The sequence below is a fragment of the Phaenicophaeus curvirostris genome, chromosome 11 (assembly GCF_032191515.1).
Source record: "Phaenicophaeus curvirostris isolate KB17595 chromosome 11, BPBGC_Pcur_1.0, whole genome shotgun sequence".
Lineage (NCBI taxonomy): Eukaryota > Metazoa > Chordata > Aves > Cuculiformes > Cuculidae > Phaenicophaeus > Phaenicophaeus curvirostris.
The window spans coordinates 3614208-3634399 of record NC_091402.1 but is presented as its reverse complement, the minus strand read 5'-3'; the positions used below and the strand labels follow the sequence as shown (position 1 = coordinate 3634399).

Below are 20192 nucleotides of genomic sequence, written 5' to 3'. Positions count from 1 at the left end.
CAATGATCCAGTGGGTCTTTTCCAACCCGGTGATTCTATGAGCACAAGGCAAGGAGCATTTCCCATGGCTGATCCGAGCCAGAACGCTTCTTGCCCACCGGGACCACTGGCTCCTGTTGAGCTGCTGCCCCCGGCGCCCCCGGCTCTTCTCCGAGCCGCTCGCACTGGTCGTTCCCACGCTCGGGGGCGCCGCGGCTCCTCCCCGGGGCGGAGCCGGTGCGGGCCGAGCAGCCGCGGGCGGGGGCCATGCGGAGGGCGCTGGGCGCTGCCCTGGGGGCTGTCGGCGCGGGGCGGGCAGCGGGCGGCACCCAGGTGAGCGCAACCGGGTCCTCGCTCCGTCCCTCCCTTCGGGGGCTTTGGTCGCGCTCAGAGCGACCTGCGCGGCCACAGGGGGGAAAACAGCTGTTAATGCCTTGTTTTCGTGGAGTGGTTCGGGTGGGAAAGGACCTCGAAGCCCATCCAGTCCCACCCCCTGGATCCGGGGCTCCAAGGCCCGTCCAGCCTGGCCTTGAACCCCTCCAGGGATGGGGCAGCCACAGCTCCCCTGGGCAACCGGTTCCAGGCCCTCCCCGCCCTCACAGCAGCCAAGCACTGGAGACCTACTTGCTGCTTAAATTTTTACTTGTGTTTCCTTTGTCAGTAGTTTATTAGTATTTCGTGCACTGAAACTGCCTGTGAAGTGGGGTGGGGTTAGATCAGTTGCTGGTGAGCCTCACTGGCACAGCAGCGTGTATTTTTATCAGTGTTGTGAAACGTTCTGGACCTACTTATAAAGCAAGTTAGAGCTTAGGAGCCTCTGTTATGAGGGAGTTGTAGTGCTCCTTTTTTTCACAGTAGGTGTTGCAGTGTACAGAAGTGCCTGTGAGGCACATAAAGTATGCACAGGTAAGGATCCATTCCTTCTCTGTTGGAGCACCTGCTTTCATTGTGCTTTGGCTATCGTGAGCTTTATCAAACCCACAAAATGAGGGCATAACTCATGCTCTTTCTTTTCCTCCTTGCAGGTCAGCGTGCTGCCATCCTTTGGTTTTCTCTTTGACATCGATGGTGTGCTGGTACGAGGAAAGACTCCAATTCCTGCAGCAAAAACAGCCTTTCAGAAGCTGGTTAATTCCCAGGGACGGTTCTTGGTGCCTGTAGTATTTGTCACCAATGCCGGAAATTGCCTTCGCCAGAAAAAAGCTGACCAGTTGTCTCATCTACTGGGAGTGCCAGTAAGTCGCTTAAGTCCTGTTTATTTAGTTATTTACATGCGGTAGGTGTGTCAAATGTATTATTTTCATTGAATGCTGCTGCCAAATCTGTTTTGGTTTTGCCTTAAGCCTTCTGAAATGCTTTGCTGGGAAGTATTGTAAAAGTCCCGTCCAAAGCTACCGGTCTTTTTGCTGGTAAAGGTATTGGTTTTTCCAATGGTAAAGCAGAGAGTAATGGTATTTCTTTGAAAATTTATTATTGTGGGAATAAATCTTGCCTCCTGAATAAAAAAATGTGTGTGTCAGTAGCACAGAACTCTGCTCCAGCAAGCTGAATGTGCAAGAGAGGAGCTTCCCTTCTCTTTTTCGTACAAGTGGTAAAACTTTATTCCTTCCTGATCTGTGGGCAGTCAGACCTCTCCATTGATGGGGACCATAACAGTATCACAAAGATAAAGCCATAAGGTCAGTTCTGCAGTGCCTTTTCTTGTGGTATGGGCCAGCAGATGTGGGCACAGCTGTATGAATAAAATCCTGTGTGTCAGAGGTAAAATGATTTCTTAATTATTTTAGAATAGAATAGAATAGTTTGGATTGAAAGGGACCTTAAAGATCATCTAATTCCAAACACCCTGCAATGGGCACGGACACCTCCCACGGGATCAGGCTGCCCAAGGCCCATCCAACCTGGCCTTGAACACCCCCAGGGATGGGGCAGCCACAGCTTCTCTGGGCAACCTGTGCCAGGGCCTCACCGCTTTCATGGTGAAAAAATTCTTCCTTATGTCTAGTCTAACTCTGCCCCTCTCCAGTTTATACCCAATACCCCTTGTCCTATCACTCCAAGCCTTTGTAAACAGTCCCTCCCCGGCTTTCTTGTAGCCCCTTCAGGTCCTGGGAGGTCCCTGTAAGGTCTCCTGGGAGCCTTCTCTTCTCCAGGCTGAACAACCTCAGCTCTCTCAGCCTGTCCTCATATGGGAGGTGCTCCAGCCCTTGAATCATCCCTGTACCCCTCCTCTGGACCTGTTCCAACAGCTCCATCTCCTCTTTATGTTGAGGATCCCAGAACTGGACACAATCCTCCAGATGAGGTCTCACAAGGGAGGAACAGAGGGTCAGAATCCCCTCCCTTGCCCTGCTGGCCACGCTGCTTTTGATGCAGCCCAGGACACCCTTGGCCTTCTGGGCTGTTAGTGCACATTGGTGGCTCATGTCGAGCTTCTCATCAACCAGCACCCCAAGTCCTTCTCCTGAAGGCAGCTCTCAGTCGCATCACCCCTACCATGTATTGAAACTGGTGGTTGCCCCAACCCAGGTGTAGGACTTGGCTTTGTTGAACCTCATGAGGTTTGCACAGGCCCATTTTGGGTCTTTTTAGTTCTGTAAAGTTGATAATTGATAATAATAGCATCGTTCCAGGTGAAAAAGTTTAGTTCTATACCTATTGGAGGAGTGGTATATGTAAGCTAAAAGGTGAAGTTCTTGTGATTAAATCAATGCTGCAGCCTCAAATAGGGACCACAATTAGAATTAGGACAGTTCTGTCTCTTCTTCCCTGTTTGTTTCATAAATGAATTTGGTGATCCTGTAAACTAGGAGAGAAAACCTGGTGTTCATGTGGAATAGAGTATATCCAGAAGATGAAAGGGATGTGCATGACAATTTGTCAGTAATGTATGTCTTTCTGGCATGTTATCAATACGTCCTCTGTGAAACTTAGGAGGAAATGATATGGCAGGATGTTAGATAGGCAGGTACGATAGTTTTGTAACTCATAAAATGTGACACACCTGTTAATTAAATCTAGGTGTAAATAACTTATCTGAAAACCAACAGGCTCCTTTTGTTTTTAAATCCCAAACAGATTTCACAAGATCAAGTCATGATGTCACACAGTCCTCTGCGGGTGTTCAAACGTTATCATGACAAATGTGTGCTTGTATCTGGACAAGGGCCACTGCTGGATATCGCTCAAGAGTATCTTTTAAACAGAAAGTTGGGGTTTTAAGTGTTTTCCTTAATCGCGTTCAGGGGGTCTTGTGGATCAAGCAAACACAAAATATTTCAGCACTACAAATCCAGTAGTAAGCAATGGTTGTTCCTACTGTGATGTCAAAGTTATGTTTTGAGACTGGTCGGCATGCTGATTTTTGCTTGTCTCTGTCCTGTCTGTTCTTAATGAGGAAGGGAAAACGAGAGAGAATTATTTTTTCTCTTGTATGTAATGACACTCCAGCAGAAAGGGTTTGTGTTCTCACGAGGACCAGAGTGTGACGTTCTGTCTGTTCTTTATCACATCTGACTTTTAGCTCAGTGGCTCAAGGTCGGCTTGTAAGGACATGGCTGGGCCACGTTGTTTTTGTAACAGATTTCTAGAGCCAAACTATACACGAAAATATTTTGCTGCTTCTATACTAGCTCTCAACAAGAACTTGAATTATATTAAAGTAAAAGTGCTATCGAAGCTTCAAACTGTAGTTCAATGACCATAACTTCTGCCTAATCTTTGCTTGTGCTTCCAGTAACCCCCTTCTGTGCATCTTCCTTTACTGGGTTTTTAATTGAAGTTGGTGGAATAATAAGTTGTAAAAAATGTACATGCAACTTTTAAGCATCAGCTTTACTTCAAATACAAAAATGAGAAAAAGTTACAGAAGTAACATTTCAGTTAACTGCCAAAATCTGTTAGATGTAGCTAAGAGAAAAGTGGGTTATGAGACTGAATGCAAAATGTAAAAAGCATATTTCTATTAGCGGTTTCATACAGGATAATCTTATTTCTAAATAACCGTACAAACGGCTTGCGGTGTTAGTTCCAATGCAAAACCAGGTGGTTTACTTTGTATAACTGATCTATTTAAGTAGCTCTTGTTTTTGTTTGCATTGTAAGAAGTCATTGTGGCTTTAAGAGAAGCATCACAGCTGCTTTTTACATAAAAGAGCAGTTTTAGTTTGATTACCTATCATTAACTAAATTAATGGTGTATATCAGCATCGAAGAGCACTGCTATGCAAATCAGGTCATTTATTTCCCTTTGGCTCCTTTCCTTTTTTGATGTGTTTCAGTGTTTATCTTGACTGACTACCTGTAGGGTGTAATTAAACCTTATTGGCCAGTCCGCTATTTTGCAAGAGACTGAGCATTACCGGTTTGTTCATCCAGCAATGATTGCAGCTAAGGAAACTGCCTAAGGAAGGCAGTTTGTGAAGACAGTATTTTTAATTCAAGTAGCTCATATTTCTTTCCTATAATGATTATACAGCATGATGTCTTGCCGCCAGATAAACTTCATTCAATTCTGTGTCCTTAACTAGTGTTTCTCCAGCCTTGGTTTCTGTCAGCCTATTACTATTGAAACACTGCGGGAGAAACACCCTTTGCTGGATGTGGTTGACCATGACAGGAGACCTAACGTTCTGGTGAGTGACTGTTTCTATTTTAAAAGTCTTTTTTCCTCATTAGATGACATTCAGTATTTAATTCAGGGGGTCAGTATTTAAACAACCGAGCTAATGCAGCTGCTCCTACGTTCTATTTTAGCTTTGCTTTTCTGCTTCTTTATTTGTTTTATTACAGCATTTTCAAGAGCAGTGGTGTAGGGTTTTTTCTGTCAGTAATAGTACTTTGATTTTGTTGCTTACTGTTGTGGGGAAACTTATTATTTAGTGCAGGTATCTAATTCCAAATCTGTCTTGGAAAGCTTCCTAGCTTCCTCAGACGTGTGGAAAACAAATTAAGCTTTTTCCTTCAATAAAGGATTGTCTTGGTGTTGTTTCTAGGCTTTGAGGTTGCTTTGATTATAAATTAATGCTTTGCAGATAACTAGTTTTTCCTCAAAGGGCTCCCTTTCTTGTTTATGCCCTTCTTTAGATATATTCAAATATTAACAGTATGTACAGAATGGTTTCAACTGAATCATGTAGAGGTTGAGCAAGAAGTAAATGCATACACTGCAAATACACCCGTGTTGTACATGTTCGGGGTCTGTATATAAAGTGGATTTTTCCTGTGTTCTGTGAAGAAATTCTCTGTGGTTCATGAGATCCATAACTCAGTTATGTCACCTTTTGCCTTGCTTCAGCTGTAAATTCATTAAACTGTTCATTATTTGTCACCGCAGAGAGGAAATCACGAAGCGCGAACCGTAATAAGTTTAGCAAATATATTATGTGTTGCAGGGTGTTTTTATCTTTCATAGCAATGTTAGACAAATATATTTCAAAAAGTATTTTACAAATGCTTCATTAATACTGGAGGCTCCTTATTGCTGGGAAGAACTAAACATCCATAGTGCTGTAGACAAGGACGTTAAACAGCTGAAGTTCTGCAGCTCACCAGCCACCCCGAGCGGGTGTCGGAGGCTGATGAATGCAGAGCATGCTAACTTCTCGCTGTGGAATGGAACTACGAGTTTCTAAGTAAACTGATGTCAGGTATATACCAAAATAGAGAGTGTGTTCCCTGCCAGGAGGCCACTGCGGGAGCTGTACTTGAATTTATTCTGTTAAAAACAGTAAGAGATGTTTAACTTTGTGGAAAACTTCTACTTTTTTCTTATTGCAGTACCCCTCTGCCGTGGAGCTTCCCAAGATTGAGGGTCAGTTATCTTTTCTTGACTTGCGAGTATCTGGTAACAGATGAAGTATGTTTATTGTGCTTTGCTTTACAACTAGAATTTCTTTTTAGGTGAATTTCTTTTTAGGTTGCTGGGCCCTTCACAAAGTTGGCTGAGGCAATTCTAAAATTTCCTTGTTAATGACATTTGTTGTTAATTCGGAGTGTATCACGGGAGATAACGGTGTTTTTAGAATGCATGCCATTTTCAGCTGTGTGTTTTTGAAGTTTCAGAGGATAGGTGGGGTCTACTTTCTTTTTAATCTTCCTTTAGCAGGCTATTTTTGCCTTTTGTTCAAAACTGAGGAATCGATGTGTTCATGTTTAAAACTAATTGGTCTTGCACATACAGTATTCAGTAGTGGGAGAAACTGGACCTTAGTATTTTAGAAGATCCACTGCAGATTTTGCTGCAGACCAGAAAAAATGCCTAAAAACAGCACTCAAATTTTGGTTTTAGATGAACAATGTGACACCTCTGATGGATTATTTAAATACTGTATGTAAACATAGAATCGTAGAATAACCAGGTTGGAAGAGACCCACCAGGTCATCGAGTCCAACCATTCCTATCAAAACACTAAACCATGCTCCTTAGCACCTCGTCCACCTGTGCCTTAAACCCCTCCAGGGAAGGTGAATCAACCACCTCCCTGGGCAGCCTGTTCCAGTGCCCAATGACTCTTTCTGTGAAAAATTTTTTCCTAATGTCCAGCCTAAATCTCCCCTGGCAGAGCTTGAGGCCATTCCCTCTTGTCCTGTCCCCTGTCACTTGGGAGAAGAGCCCAGCTCCCTCCTCTCTACAACCTCCTTTCAGGTAGTTGTAGAGAGCAATGAGGTCTCCCCTCAGCCTCCTCTTCTCCAGGCTAAACAACCCCAGCTCTCTCAGCCATTCCTCATCAGGCCTGTTCTCCAGCCCCCTCACCAGCTTCGTTGCTCTTCTCTGGACTCGCTCCAGAGCCTCAACATCCTTCTTGTGGTGAGGGGCCCAGAACTGACCCCAGGATTCAAGGAGTGGTCTCACCAGTGCCGAGTACAGAGGGAGAAGAACCTCCCTGGACCTGCTGGTCACGCCGTTTCTGCTACAAGCCAAGATGCCATTTGCCTTCTTGGCCACCTGGGCACACTGCTGGCTCATATTCACTCGGCTGTCAACCAACACCCCCAGGTCCCTCTCCTCCAGGCAGCTTTCTAGACAGACTTCTCCTAGTCTGTAGCACTGCATGGGGTTTTGTACCCCAAGTGCAGGACCCGGCACTTGACCTCGTTAAACCTCAAACTATTTGAATACTCAAGCAATAAAACAATGCTTTTACAGCTATTGGAGTAGCCTACAAATACATAACATTTCCAGTAGTAGACTGAAAAAAAATAATCCCTACAGGGAATTGTTATCCTGAAAACATATTCCATTCAACATGTGCAGACTCTAAAATGTGGCCTGAGAAAGCATTTTTAACTATTTTGGCTATTTCTTTAAAAGAACTGGTAAAAATGAAAGATCTTAGACTGTAAAAGATATTTGATCTACTGCTTAGTATCCTCATGTAAAATGAAAATTACTTGAAATATTTACCAATATAAAACTATTCCAAAAGATATTTTTGCCACTGCTGACTCATGTTCAGTCACTGTCAACCAACACCCCCAGGTCCCTCTCCTCCAGGCAGCTTTCTAGACAGACTTCTCCTAGTCTGTAGCACTGCATAGGGTTGTTGTGCCCCGAGTGCAGGACCCGGCATTTGGCCTTGTTAAACCTCCTGCCATTGGTCTCAGCCCAGGGGTCCAGCCTGTTCAGATCCCTTTGGAGCCTCCCTACCCTCCAGCAGATCGACACTTCTGCCCAGCTTAGTGTCGTCCGCAAACTTGCTAAGGGTGCACTCGATGCCTTCATCCAGGTCATTGATAAAGACATTGAACAGGGCTGGACCCAGCACTGAGCCCTGGGGACACCACTTGTCACTGGCCTCCAGCTGGATTTCACACCATTTCCCACCACTCTCTGGGCCCTCCAGCCAACCAGTTTTCCACCCAGGAGAGTGTGCGCCTGTCCAGGCCAGTGGTGACAGTTTCTGAAGCAGAATGCTGTGAGAAACTGTGTCAAAGGCTTTACTGAAGTCCAGGAAGATACATCCACAGCCTTTCCCTCATCCAGCAGCCGAGTCACTTTGTCATAGAAGGCGATCAGGTTAGTTTGGCAAGACCTGCCTTTTGTGAACCCGTGTTGACTGGGCCTGATCACCCGGTTCTCTTGCATGTGTTCCATGATAGCTCTCAAGATCACCTGTTCCATGACTTTCCCTGTCACTGAGGTCAGACTCACAGGCCTGTAGTTCCCTGGATCCTCCCTGCGACCCTTCTTGTAGGTGGGCACAACATCAGCCTCCAGTCCAGTGGGACTTCCCCAGTCTTCCAGGACTGTTGGAAGATGATGGAAAGGGGTTTGGCCAGCACATCCGCCAGCTCCTTCAATACCCTTGGATGAATCCCATCCGGCCCCATAGACTTGTGGGTGTCTAGTTGGGCAAGCAAGGCTCTGACCACCTCCTCTTGGATCATGGGAGCCTCATTTTGCTCCTCTAGCTCCTGGGTTTGTACACAGACGGAACGACTTTCTTTACAGTTAAGGACTGAGGCAAAGAAGGCATTAAGTACCTCAGCCTTTTCCTCATCCCCTGTCACTGTTGTTCCTTCTGCGACCAATAGGGACTGTATGGTCTCCCTAGTCCTCCTTTTATTATTTATATATTTATAGAAGGATTTTTTGTTATCTTGCACAGACTTTGCCAATCTGATTACTAACTGAGCCTTAGCCCTTCTGATTTTTTCTCTACGTAATCTCACTTCCCTCCTGTAGCCCACCCAAGAGGCCTGTCCCCTCTTCCAGAGCCCATAAACATTTCTCTTCTTCTTGATATCACTCAAGATCTCTCTGTTCAACCAAGCTGGCTTTCTCCCCTGCTGGCTTTTATTCCGGAACATGGGGATGGCTTTCTCTTGAGCTGACAGGATTTCCTATTTGAAGAGCTCCCAGCCCTCATGGGCTCCCTTGCCCTTAAGTACTGTCTCCCATAATGGGTGTGGGAGACTTAGAAATACAATTCAGAAGTTAATGATTTGTGGTGCTACAGAGAAACTTAACAAATTTAAAAAAATAGATTCTTAAACCTAGTGGGGTCTTGCTACTTCTGAGATTTTCTGTGAAGGAGTGGGTGTGTAACATTTTAAAACTCTGAATCGAATCTGTTCAGTCTCTTCAGACTCGGTTTTAGTGTCAGATTTGGTGCCCTGTTAACCTTATTCCATGACTCTGTTCTGTAACTCCTGTTCCCATAGCTGTTGTTTTGTTTGGGGAGCCAGTCAGATGGGAAACCAACCTCCAGTTGATAATAGATGTTTTGCTGACGAGTGGCTATCCTGGAAATCCGTATCACCGTGAGAGTTACCCTCACATTCCGGTGCTTGCCTGTAACATGGATCTGATGTGGGTGGCTGAAGCACAGTCTCCGAGGTAGGTGGAGTTCTAACAGATGTATGTCTCGTGGTGTGGTTGGGGTTCCTCATCTCTTCAGTAAAATTCAGAGTCAATATTTTATTCAAAATGCTTCATGGTCGGTCTCAGCTTCACAAAATCACAGAATCACTAGGTTGGAAAAGACCCACAGGATCATAGAGTCCAACCATTCCTATCAAACACATTCCTTCGAACACATCTTTGAAGCAGTGCACTTACAGCAAATCCTGCCTTATTACTGTCTCCATCATTGCATTCAGGAAATCAGTAACACATGATAAAAACTGCTTTTAAGCCCTAAAACCTTTTGTTTCCCAGGAGAGTGGGTTGACAGGTTTTTGCCTGAGGGCTTCAAGACTCTCAGTTCAAAGGGAAAAATGAAAAAATGATCAAAACGATTGTCTCATTTCATTAGGTCCTTCTTTGGTGTTTCTCTTTTTCATCCCACAGTTTCTGGTGGGGTGACGAATTGACCCTGCTGTTTGAAAGCAGAGAGTGTTTTTGAGCTGAGGACAATCTAGTGAGCGTTTTAAGGAACATAACTAAGAACAAGCAGAACATACAGGACAAGGTGGCATCATCTCTGGTAGTGGTTTTATCTGATTTTGTTTTCAATAGAAACTAGTTCTTCAATAGTTTTATTTTCCCTCCCTTCCCCTAGTCTAAAATTTGAAATAGAAATTGTTATTATTGTTTATTGGGTCACTGCCTCGACCTTGGATCAGAGCTCTTGTCAAATACCCTGATGTGGATGCAATTAGTATCTCCAATTAGCAGATTGGCAGCATACATACATGTGATGGTTTCAGGCTGCAGTGAGGCAACCAGTGCATCTGCTGTGTCTAAGATCCATGGTTTCAGTTGTGTCCTTTGGGAAAGATCCAACATAAAGTCCTTTTTTCCTCTGGAGTTTGACAGCATGACAAGTTTGCCTCTTGTTGGTGCTGTTACCTTTGCTATTGGAATACAACATCAAGACTAAGTTGCTCTAAGTTGTTGCTAATAATTACTGGAAATAATTTTATGCTTATTTCTTGATATTTCATGATACAGAACAACAAGCAGGATGGAGAGAGGGAACGAAGGGTTAACTCAGGATTCAGAAAAGCTCAAAAGCTATAATAGTGCTGCAGCTGCTTCCTTTATGCTGTTTTCCTTAAAAGACTGTTTTCATTTCTAGGCCACTAGAGATTTAATATCTTTATTAGTGCACCTCCTCTATCTCTCTGCAGGCTTCTGCTGATGACTTTTTAAGATGGGTTTGCATCCTCTCGGGTTGGGGAGTCAGTCAGCTGGGTTGAGAATTTCTTGTTGATGCACTCCAGGAGTCTCCTGGATTGCCTACAGCTGCCGTGCTACTTTTCCAGCGGATGTCGGGGTGGTTGAATTCCCCTAGTAGGATGAGAGTTTGCAAGCGTGAAGCCTCCTGTAGCTGGAGGAGGAAGGCTTCATCGGTTGGCTCTCCTTGATTGGGTGGCTTGTAGTGTACACCAACCACAAGTTTCCGTTGGTTCCTTGGTCTTTTATTCTGACCCACAAGCTTTCAACCTTTTCGTGGCTACTCTTCAAAGACAGCTCTTCACACTCTCTCCATTTCCTGATCTAGAGGGCAACGCCTCCACTCCTCCTTCCCAGTCTGTCCCTTTGGCACAGCCTGTGACCATTGATACCTGCACTCTGGTCATGGGATTTGTCCCACCAAGCTTCAGTAATGGCAACCACATCGTAGCTTTCTAGCAGCATGGTAGCTTCCAGCTCCTCCTGTTTGTTGCCCAAGCTGCATGCATTTGGGATATTTCTCAAGTGATATGTATTAATTCATCCCTAATATCACACCCTGACTTCAGTAATGAAGTAGTACTTCGTTTTTCACCATGACTTTACATCTTCTAAATTGTACTGGCTTTGTTGTTGACGCGTCCTCACTGTTACCTCTCGATCAAACTAACAGTGAGTTATCAAAAGCGTGCTGTAAAATCAGAATTTGTTCCTTGATCCTCGTTTACATCTATGTTTTCAGGGAAACCTGTGAAGTGTTTTTGTTACCATATTACAAGTGAGGTTTGGTATACTCTTCTGTTTAAGGAAAGATTAATTTTCCTTCTGTCTGATTCTAACTTTCCATTTCTCCTCTGTTGATTTAGCTGATTCTGCTGGGTCACTGCAGAGGGTGCATCACAGCCCAGGCGTTGTTTCAAGCAGCATCGCTTTTCTAACTAGGCTGTCTGCTTAAATGCAAGAACAGTAGCACAAAGCATCGCCACCTTTTAAAAATAGATAAGTCTTGTTTTCTCCCAGTAATGTTTTTATTGTTCAGCTGATTGGCACTTACTTGTCAGTGAAATGGCTGTGGGAATGTTGTGAACAGAGGGAAATTTGGTAGTTGCAGGGTATGATTTATTCCTAAAAGACCATGGAATAAAAAAGCCTTGCCTTTTTTCTGAGTGCTTAATACAATTTGATTAGTCTTTATATCTGTGTAGGTTTGGGCACGGAACATTCATGGTTTGTTTGGAAAACATTTACAAGAAGATCACTGGCAAAGATCTGAAATATGAAGCCTTAATGGGCAAACCCAGCAAGCTGACCTACCAGTATGCGGAGTATCTGATCAGGGCTCAGGCGGCGGAGCGGCAGTGGAAGCAACCTATCCAGACCCTCTATGCCATCGGGTAAGAGCCCGTGAGCCTGACCAGTATAGCACGAAGTGAACAGAAGTACCAGCAAAGAAGAACACACCACTCTGCTGCTTTGTTTCTCACACCCTTGGGACCAGCCAGCAGTGCTGGAGTGTACTCCGTATAACATTTCTAATCTTGGAAATTAATGATGCTTAACTCTTCTGAGGTGTAATTTCAGCAGAAGCACAAAAAGAGGTTTTTATGTGGCTGAGATTTCTCCTATTTTTTTTTGAGATTTGTTTTTAATTTCTGTAATTGACCATGTAAATCAAACAAACAGGATGTGCAGGGCTGCAAGAGCACCGAGCTTTGAACGGATGGACAGTCATTAGAGAATCTAGAGCTACGGTTTATTTCTGAGGTCGGTGAGCCCGGTCATATGCTACTGTGTGTGCTGTCACATCATAGAGTCCTTTTCATAGGAAGAGATAAAGATGTATTGTATGAAAGGCTGTTCCAGAATCTCCAAGATGTTTGGAAACACAATAAGCTCGTTCATGGAGTGCTAATACCTATCCTTGATTTCCTCTGCCTTGCTCTGCAATTTCAGAATAGAGAGTTATTCACTTTTATCATGTGTCGTGCTTAATGGAAATGGTGTAATACAGTAGCTATAGGGTGGGATTGCTTCTGCCTGTGTACTCCCACGTAAAATTATGTAAAATATAAAATAAATTGTTAAATTGAAACTGTAAAAATGTCTTTCATGCAATTAAAATTCGACAACTAAACTGCACTGCTGACTAAACTTTCCTCCTATGTATTTCCAGAGATAATCTCATGACTGATGTCTACGGTGCTAACCTTTACAATCGCTATCTTGAAGAGAACTCCAGAAAGGGCTCGAAATCACGGATTCAGGCTAAAGTTGCTGGTGGCAGAGGATCTGCCACTGTCTCTCAGGATGAAGAAATAGACAACAGCTGGGAGGATGAATTCGCTTTGGCAGCAGCTGCCCACTGTAGGTCTGTTCTGGTTTGTACTGGGGTTTACAACCCTCACACAGAGGTGCCCCTGGATCCCAGGGAGAGCGTGACTGAAACCGTGTTCCATGGCCACAGAGATTTCAGGTTTGATCCTGGTTTAGTAGAGCCGGATCATATTGTACCGGATGTCGATGCTGCTGTAGACCTGGTCTTCCAGCTGGAGAACTTTGCACCTGATTGAGACGATGCCAGTTCTTAAGAACTGCTCAGAGCTCTGCTTTTCTTCCCAAAATCCACACTGTGCTTTCAAATCATGCCACAAACAGCTGCTTTCTAATTTTTTTAACTTTTCAATTAATATGATCTTACATAAAATATATTAATATACCTGGATATTAATATACTTAAGTATATCAAATACCAATAATGCTTTTTTAATTTGAAATTTTTAAGATCTTGCTGTAGTTGCCCTTTATTCTCCTCCCATTCATTACATTAGGTATTTAATAGCAATATTGCATAATGGCTTCTGCGTGTTACTGGTACTTAAATCCCACATGACGGTACCTTCTTTTTTTTACTGGAAGACTTAGCTTCCAGGTGTTGGGGATCTGGAGCACATCTGGTTGTGGTGCTGGGGTCACTCACACAATTACAAATTGGCTGGTACAGTGCACAGTATGTATTTCTGCTTGCATTCTGCAAGTAACGAGTGCCCCTTCCGATTAGAGAGGATGTTCTGCTGCTTGGTACTTGCCCATAAAGAACCCCGCAGCCTTTCTTTTTATCTGTTTGGTGATGCATCTGGCACTACCGTTGCTGCACTGTGCTCTGACATGTAAAGCCTTAACAGAAATGCCCGTGTAGGATGTGGAGGGCTGGCTTGGTAACGCTGTCTCTGGCACTCCAGCTAAGCTGAACACGGTCCCCTAAGGAAAGCGTCTGAGAGTGGGTGTCCTGTGTCGCATAATCCCAGCCTTCTTGTCTTTGCCTTTCGATCTTCTTTCTTTTGAGGAATTTAGATTCCTAGAAAGCCTTAGCAATTACATTTCAGGTGTTCCTTTCATTGGACATTGGCCACTGAATGAGTGACTACTGTTTTGGCAAGAAGTGCCTAGGAATTTACTTGAAGCTTCCTACCACTGTGGTAATTAACCAGCCTTTAGTGTAATGTATTTCATTTTGTGTCCACGTTACGTGTTGTTTGGTTCATGGATTTTATAGCTATTTGGAAAAAAAAAAAGTAATTTATTTTATGTTATTTTTGTAAACTACTTTTAAACTTTTTCATCCAAAAGATGTTTTTCAAAATATTTTTATGTTAATTTATTACAACACAGTATATGGTGTCCTTGTGACATCAGCTTGGAAAACATAAGCCAATGAAGTGAGTTTAAAACCAAAGTCAACTTACGCAGAAGAATCCTTTAACATCGCCTTGAGGGCCAGTCAGGTTTTTATGGCTTTGGTTTTTCAAATTAGAAATCGCACAAACAAAAATCTGTGGGTCTTCAGCTTTACCACATTGTTGCAGAACTAGCAGCAGCATTGAAGGGGAGATGGTGGCATAAAGTGAAATCATTTCCTGGCCAGTTTCTTCACTGCTTATGATCCTGAAATCAATCTGAAAACTCACGTCATGAAGAGAGCGTTGCTGCTGTGGAGTCAGATTGTGTTGTTTTGTTTTCTCCATTTGCAAACCACTGTAATCCCCCTCTCTGCTGTCAGGATTCATTCACTCCTAATGTTTCATAAGTAGCTTTTGACATATCTCGCTGCATCCAGTTTAAGAACTCTGCTCTAAACAGTGTATTTCCTGTTTGCTTACTTGGAAAGTATTACAGCAGCACCTTTTGCCTTTTAAAATTGTTACAATAAACAGATATATGCACCTGTATCTTTAGCACTTTTCTGTTACACGCCAGTTATTTGCAAAGTATGCCAAGTATTTCCAAGTACAGATGGTAGTTCTGTAAGATGTCAGGGTGACCGAAGTTGTGTTGTATCAATACTGAAGCACACTGCAGAGCTCTTAACTATTACTGCAAGCGCTTCAGGCTGCCAGCAAAGCGAGGAATAAAAGTGTGAAAGATGATGAAGAACAGAAAATGTTCAATTTGTTTCTTCTTTTTTTTTTGTCCCCAGAATATGCATGAACACTTGAAAAGTTTTGTGAAGGAACTGTATGTCTCCTTGTTAAATTTCATCCCTCCTTTTTAACATTAACTTGGAAGGTGCATGTAGAAGAAAAACCTGGCAGTGAGTCAAGCTGCTACTGGGTTTTAACTGAAAGGAAGATGGGTAGTTAGTCTATATCCCTCTTAGAGCGTTTTGCATTACAGGAGTCCGTACGTAGCCTGTTGGGGCTGCTTGAGTTGTCGTTAATGTGGTTCTTTCTAGGAGCTGATGACTGAGTCCCAGTAGCGGACTGGGGTGCTGCAGGATTTGGAGCTGTGTCAGCACAAAGTGAAAAATGGACACTTGTTACCACCGAGGGTGGACGAAGGTGGTTGATATACATGGTTATGCCTGTAAAACACAAAAGGGATATGTTAAAGTAGTAAACCCTTGTGGAATAGCAGTGAGCTAGGCAAGTTTTTGGTGGTGTATTGTGAAAAATAAGCTCTTGAGGAAGGATTTGGAGGAGGATAGTGAGTTCCTGTTGAGGATGCTTATCTGGAGCTCTTGCCAAAGGTGAAAGACCTCACAGCAGCTGCTTGCCAGGTGCTCCCACAGCTTCGTTGTGGTGCTGGTAGGTACATCAGTACTAGATTGTGTATTCCCTAACTAGTACTGTCAGCACACAGCACAGTTGGAGCTCTAGAGCCTGCAAGCAAGCTGCTTCCTCAGTGGCGTGTTCCAGTGGTTGCGTGTGCTGAGCACTTGCACCACAGTTAGAATGTTGAAATATCACTGGTACTAATGGCAAAGCGAACTCCTTGCCAGAGGTCCTTATGCTTTGCAAAACGAGTAGAAAATGATGTGTGTTCCTCCCCCAGGTTGTGCCAGTCCAGTTTACACTCTTGCCTAAATTGCTGGTGAAAGTATTCGTGCTGGGGTGCTAGTACGTGACTCAGGGAATCATAGAATCATGGAATAGTTTGGGTTGGAAGGGACCTACTAGGTCCTACAGACTAGGGGAAGAGTGGCTGGAAAGCTGCCTGGAGGAGAAGGACCTGGGGGGGTTGGTTGACAGTGACTGAACATGAGCCAGCAGTGGCCCAGGTGGCCGAGAAGGCCAATGGCATCTTGGCTTGTAGCAGAAACGGCGTGACCAGCAGGTCCAGGGAGGTTCTTCTCCCTCTGGACTCAGCACTGGTGAGACCGCTCCTCGAATCCTGTGTTCAGTTCTGGGCCCCTCACCACAAGAAGGATGTTGAGGCTCTGGAGCGAGTCCAGAGAAGAGCAACAAAGCTGGTGAGGGGGCAAGAGGGGAGCCCTGGCATTGCCATCCTCTCCTCTTTGCTCTCCTTTTGTTTCATTTTTCACTAGTTTCTTTTTTCCCTCCCTATCATCAGAGTAATCCAAGGCCTGGGGTATTTCAGGTCCTCTCTCTCCATGGGCAGAGCCGCAGCTTGGTGGGTGGCAGTACAGGTTTGGCAGACCCTCAAAAAGCCAAAATGCTTCAAAAAATAGCAGGTGTAATTACTTTAGGTGTAATTTTAGGCTTCTTTGCCTTTCTTGGTTTCAAACAAGCATGCAGCGCTTGGTCCCTCTTCAGCGATTTTTTTTCCTGTCAAGGACTGAGAAATCCTGCCCCAGCAGTCAGAGAGGAGTCAGAGTTTGGTGCTCTTGAAACCTCTCCTGCCTGCTGGGAAAGAGACATTTACCCCCCAGTTTTGCTCTACGTTCAGGGGTTTTGTGCTTTGTAAAGCTGACAAATGTTTGGCCTTTCTTGAGCAGGAAAATAAGCATCTGTGGCTGGAAGTGGCAGTGAAGTTGTCTCTGTAAAACCTGGAAGCCACATTCTCTCAGGTCTGGGTCCTTGGAACTTTGGTGTCAGCTTCTTCACATTCCGAAGGGGTTTCTAGGTGGTGGATGGAAAGGAGGAATGCTAACAAAATGATTCACAGAAACGTCATGCTAACCTTTTCCCGTATAAGCTATTCTTGTTGCCGACAGCTAGGACTGAATCTCCACTGAGTCAATCATTCCGAGTGGCAGCTGCTTGTGTAGCGGCACCGTTACGGCTGAGCGCAGTTCTGCGTGAAGCACAATTCCCTTTGACCTTAATGAACGCGTCCGTATTGCCTTAAATCGCACTAATTGCACGGGCAGCTGGAAGAACGTGGACTTGCCTAGACCTTTGGCTGACTCGGCTTTCCACATCCCTGCCTTGTGTGAGCTGGTTAAAGGCAAGAACTCTGTGTTGTGATGTCAAGGGCTTGGTTTGTGCCCTTACCCAGTCTCCCCAAGGATTAAAGGAAGATAGAAACAGTGACCTGAATAACACTAAACACACAAGGCAGTTGCTGAAAGAGGTAGAAATCTCTTTCCTTCAGTAAAGCAAAGAAGCCAGGATTACCGGAATTTCTTTGAAACTCAGGGGGGTGCTTGTATCTTCTGTAACTTGAACAGGAATGGGTACTGACAGTCTTTACTGTATGGTATTGCTGCTTGTCTTACACGGTCTGTATAAAAATCTTTTCTCTATGCAAGGATGAATTCTTCAGTGACAAAATAAATCCTGTTTTCAAAGGCGACCAAAAGAGCCTGCGTGTTGAAAGTTTCAGAAAGATATTTCTGTGGTCCCTTCTGTGTATAAAATGAATCAGCACATCAGAATAGCACAGGGGGGTTTACTTTGTGCAGTTAAGACACGAGACTCAGCTGATCCTCATTAGAAGTTACCTTCCTTGCATTTTGTGGGTCTTGGACTCTGAGCTCAGAATCCAGCAGAGTGGGGGAGCGCGTGAAACACATCTTGCTGTCGAACACCCAGAGAGGTTAACTGCAGATTTATCTACTGCCTCTTTCTGAAGCAGAAGCGATGCCTGTTGGAGAGATTAAGTATTTCTGAGAATAAGAAATGGATTTTCAATAGGACTTGGGTGTCGCGCCTTGTTTTATGGAAGTGGATCTGCAAATACTCTTTCTGCCAGTTTAACAGCTAATTTCACTGGTAGGGAGAAAAAGTATTTGGTGAGCCTAGACTATAAAAAATCATAGAAACATAGAGTAGTTTGGGTTGGAAGGGACCGTAAAGATCATCAGGCCAGCTTACCTCACTGACAGGGAAAGAGAAATGGTTGTGATGTGTGTAGATCTTCTCCTGCATCCAAACTCTTTCCCCTTCCTTGAGGAGTTGAGGAAGGGTTCCTAGAAAAGTGACTAAGTCCCTTTAAAGTGTTTGTCACGTGCACTGATGATAATCCAACTAAACAGTTGTCATGATTGTTCTCCAAAATAAATTTGAATACACAGACCTGGCAGTGAGATGTATTTTGCCACACACTTACCAATGACCAGGCAGCAGAGATCAGTGCAGACTGGGCTTTTTCAGTGGATGGTATTTTTCCCCTCTGCATAACCTTTAATAACTGGTTTACCCTGATCACATTTTCGAGGATGCACAAGGGTATCCTGGGGAGATTCTTGCTCCCCCTTCTGTCAGAGTTGTGTGTTCTGCATGTTCTGGCATTTTGGAAGACGGCTTGGTTAGCAGCTGTGAAACTAGTTAGTTTATTGACCGAGGTGTGTGTCCTTTCTGCTTTGGAAACACTGACAGCTTATTAGTGGCAGGACAGGCAGGTTCTGAGGTTCCCAGGACCAGCTCATCACTGTGCTGTGAGGTGCAGGCTTGTTTTGGAGGCCGTGCATTTTACAGGGTTTAGTGAACCACTCCTTATATTCTAGGATTGTATTATGATCATGCTATTATTTACATAAGTGAAACCCAGCTTTGTATGAACTATTGCGTTTTGTCTCCTGTCACAGCCTTGGAACTCACAGCTTAGAATCTTAGAATCATAGAATCACTATGTATGTTGTGTAAAAGCAGATGGTATAATTTCTTAGAGCTTGGTTTTATTTCTGGTACCAAACCACAGCAAGGTACATGCAGAAAATAACAATAAAAGATATTAATTGCCAAATGTTTACTTTAATTAAACCTTTTTAATGATACACAGTACGATGTATCCACTACTTTCCTAAAATTCACAATGAAAAGCAGGTTTCGTATGTTTAAAAATATTTTTCATAATAAATTCATAAATAGATGAAGGTAAAGTATAAAAAATTACTGTAGTATGCAAGCTTGCTCCTTTGTCTCCTCACGTTCCAAACAATCTAGTCAGTATCGTGATAAGAAAGTTTAAAAGCAAAGTAGTTACCGATGATTAGAAACATACAGCCTGCATCTCTGGAAGAAACCTTGAAAAACAGCGACAGATTTGTCCTAGAAAATGCAGAATAATTTTAACACTGTTACTATCCAAAGCCCTCAAACGATTTTGGAATGCAGTGAATGAATTCAATATGAATTAGAGATGTTTATTTTCTCCCCAAGAGGTGTGTGAGCCAGACTCACTGGGACGCTGTCTCGTCTGTGGCGCGGTGGGTGTTTCAGCTGTCAGGTATCAGTGAGCGAGGCACAAAAGAGGGAAAAGCTGCTTGACAGCACTGAGCCTACCTATCAAAAAGCTTAGCGTGTCTCCTTACGGACTTATAAAATAGAAATCTTTACAAATAACTGAATTCCCCTTCTGCTTAGTATCTACTCTTTGTCTGGCAGGCGGGACAGCGTCCGATCTCATCCCTGGGCTTCCCCTGGCTCTGAAACGGTGTAAGCACAAAGCCCTGTTCCAACACTCGCTCTTTCTGGGGAATCCCTTATATTACACCACAAAAGTGGATTAGAAAAGTTATTCTCCTTATCAATATTATCATTCTCTTAAGAAAATGTACATAGTGTTTTATTTTGTCAAATCTCAGGCTACTTTTCATACTTAAAATGTTCTATTTTAATAACATTTATAAAGGAAAAAACATGCTTACTAGCGCACAGCACTGGAATAGGAAATAAGCGTGAGAGAAATCAGGATGCCCTTCCTTTCAGATGAACGTGGGTTTATTCTGATAACTATTTCCCCTTAGTGCAAAACCAGCTCCATACAAGTTTTGTGCTTTCTTGCAATGGGAACTAGATGTTCTTGAAGATGCTGGTAGGCATCTGTCTGCGGCTGTATTGTCTCTGGAAATTCAGCTCTTAACTCATTTGTTTTAAAAGTACCTTCAGATTGTCAAGACAAGTTTGCATGC

General features: G+C 43.7%; 1 protein-coding gene across 1 annotated transcript; it reads left to right on the top strand.

Moving 5' to 3' along the window:
- Positions 1-240: 240 nt before the first annotated feature.
- Positions 241-14372, top strand: LOC138725113 (haloacid dehalogenase-like hydrolase domain-containing 5). Its single transcript, XM_069865690.1, has 8 exons — positions 241-312; positions 1005-1214; positions 3058-3170; positions 4520-4613; positions 5758-5791; positions 9145-9319; positions 11806-11994; positions 12774-14372. Exons 1-8 carry the CDS (start codon positions 247-249, stop codon positions 13168-13170), a joined length of 1278 nt encoding a protein of 425 aa, XP_069721791.1. The 5' UTR covers positions 241-246; the 3' UTR covers positions 13171-14372.
- Positions 14373-20192: the final 5820 nt, after the last annotated feature.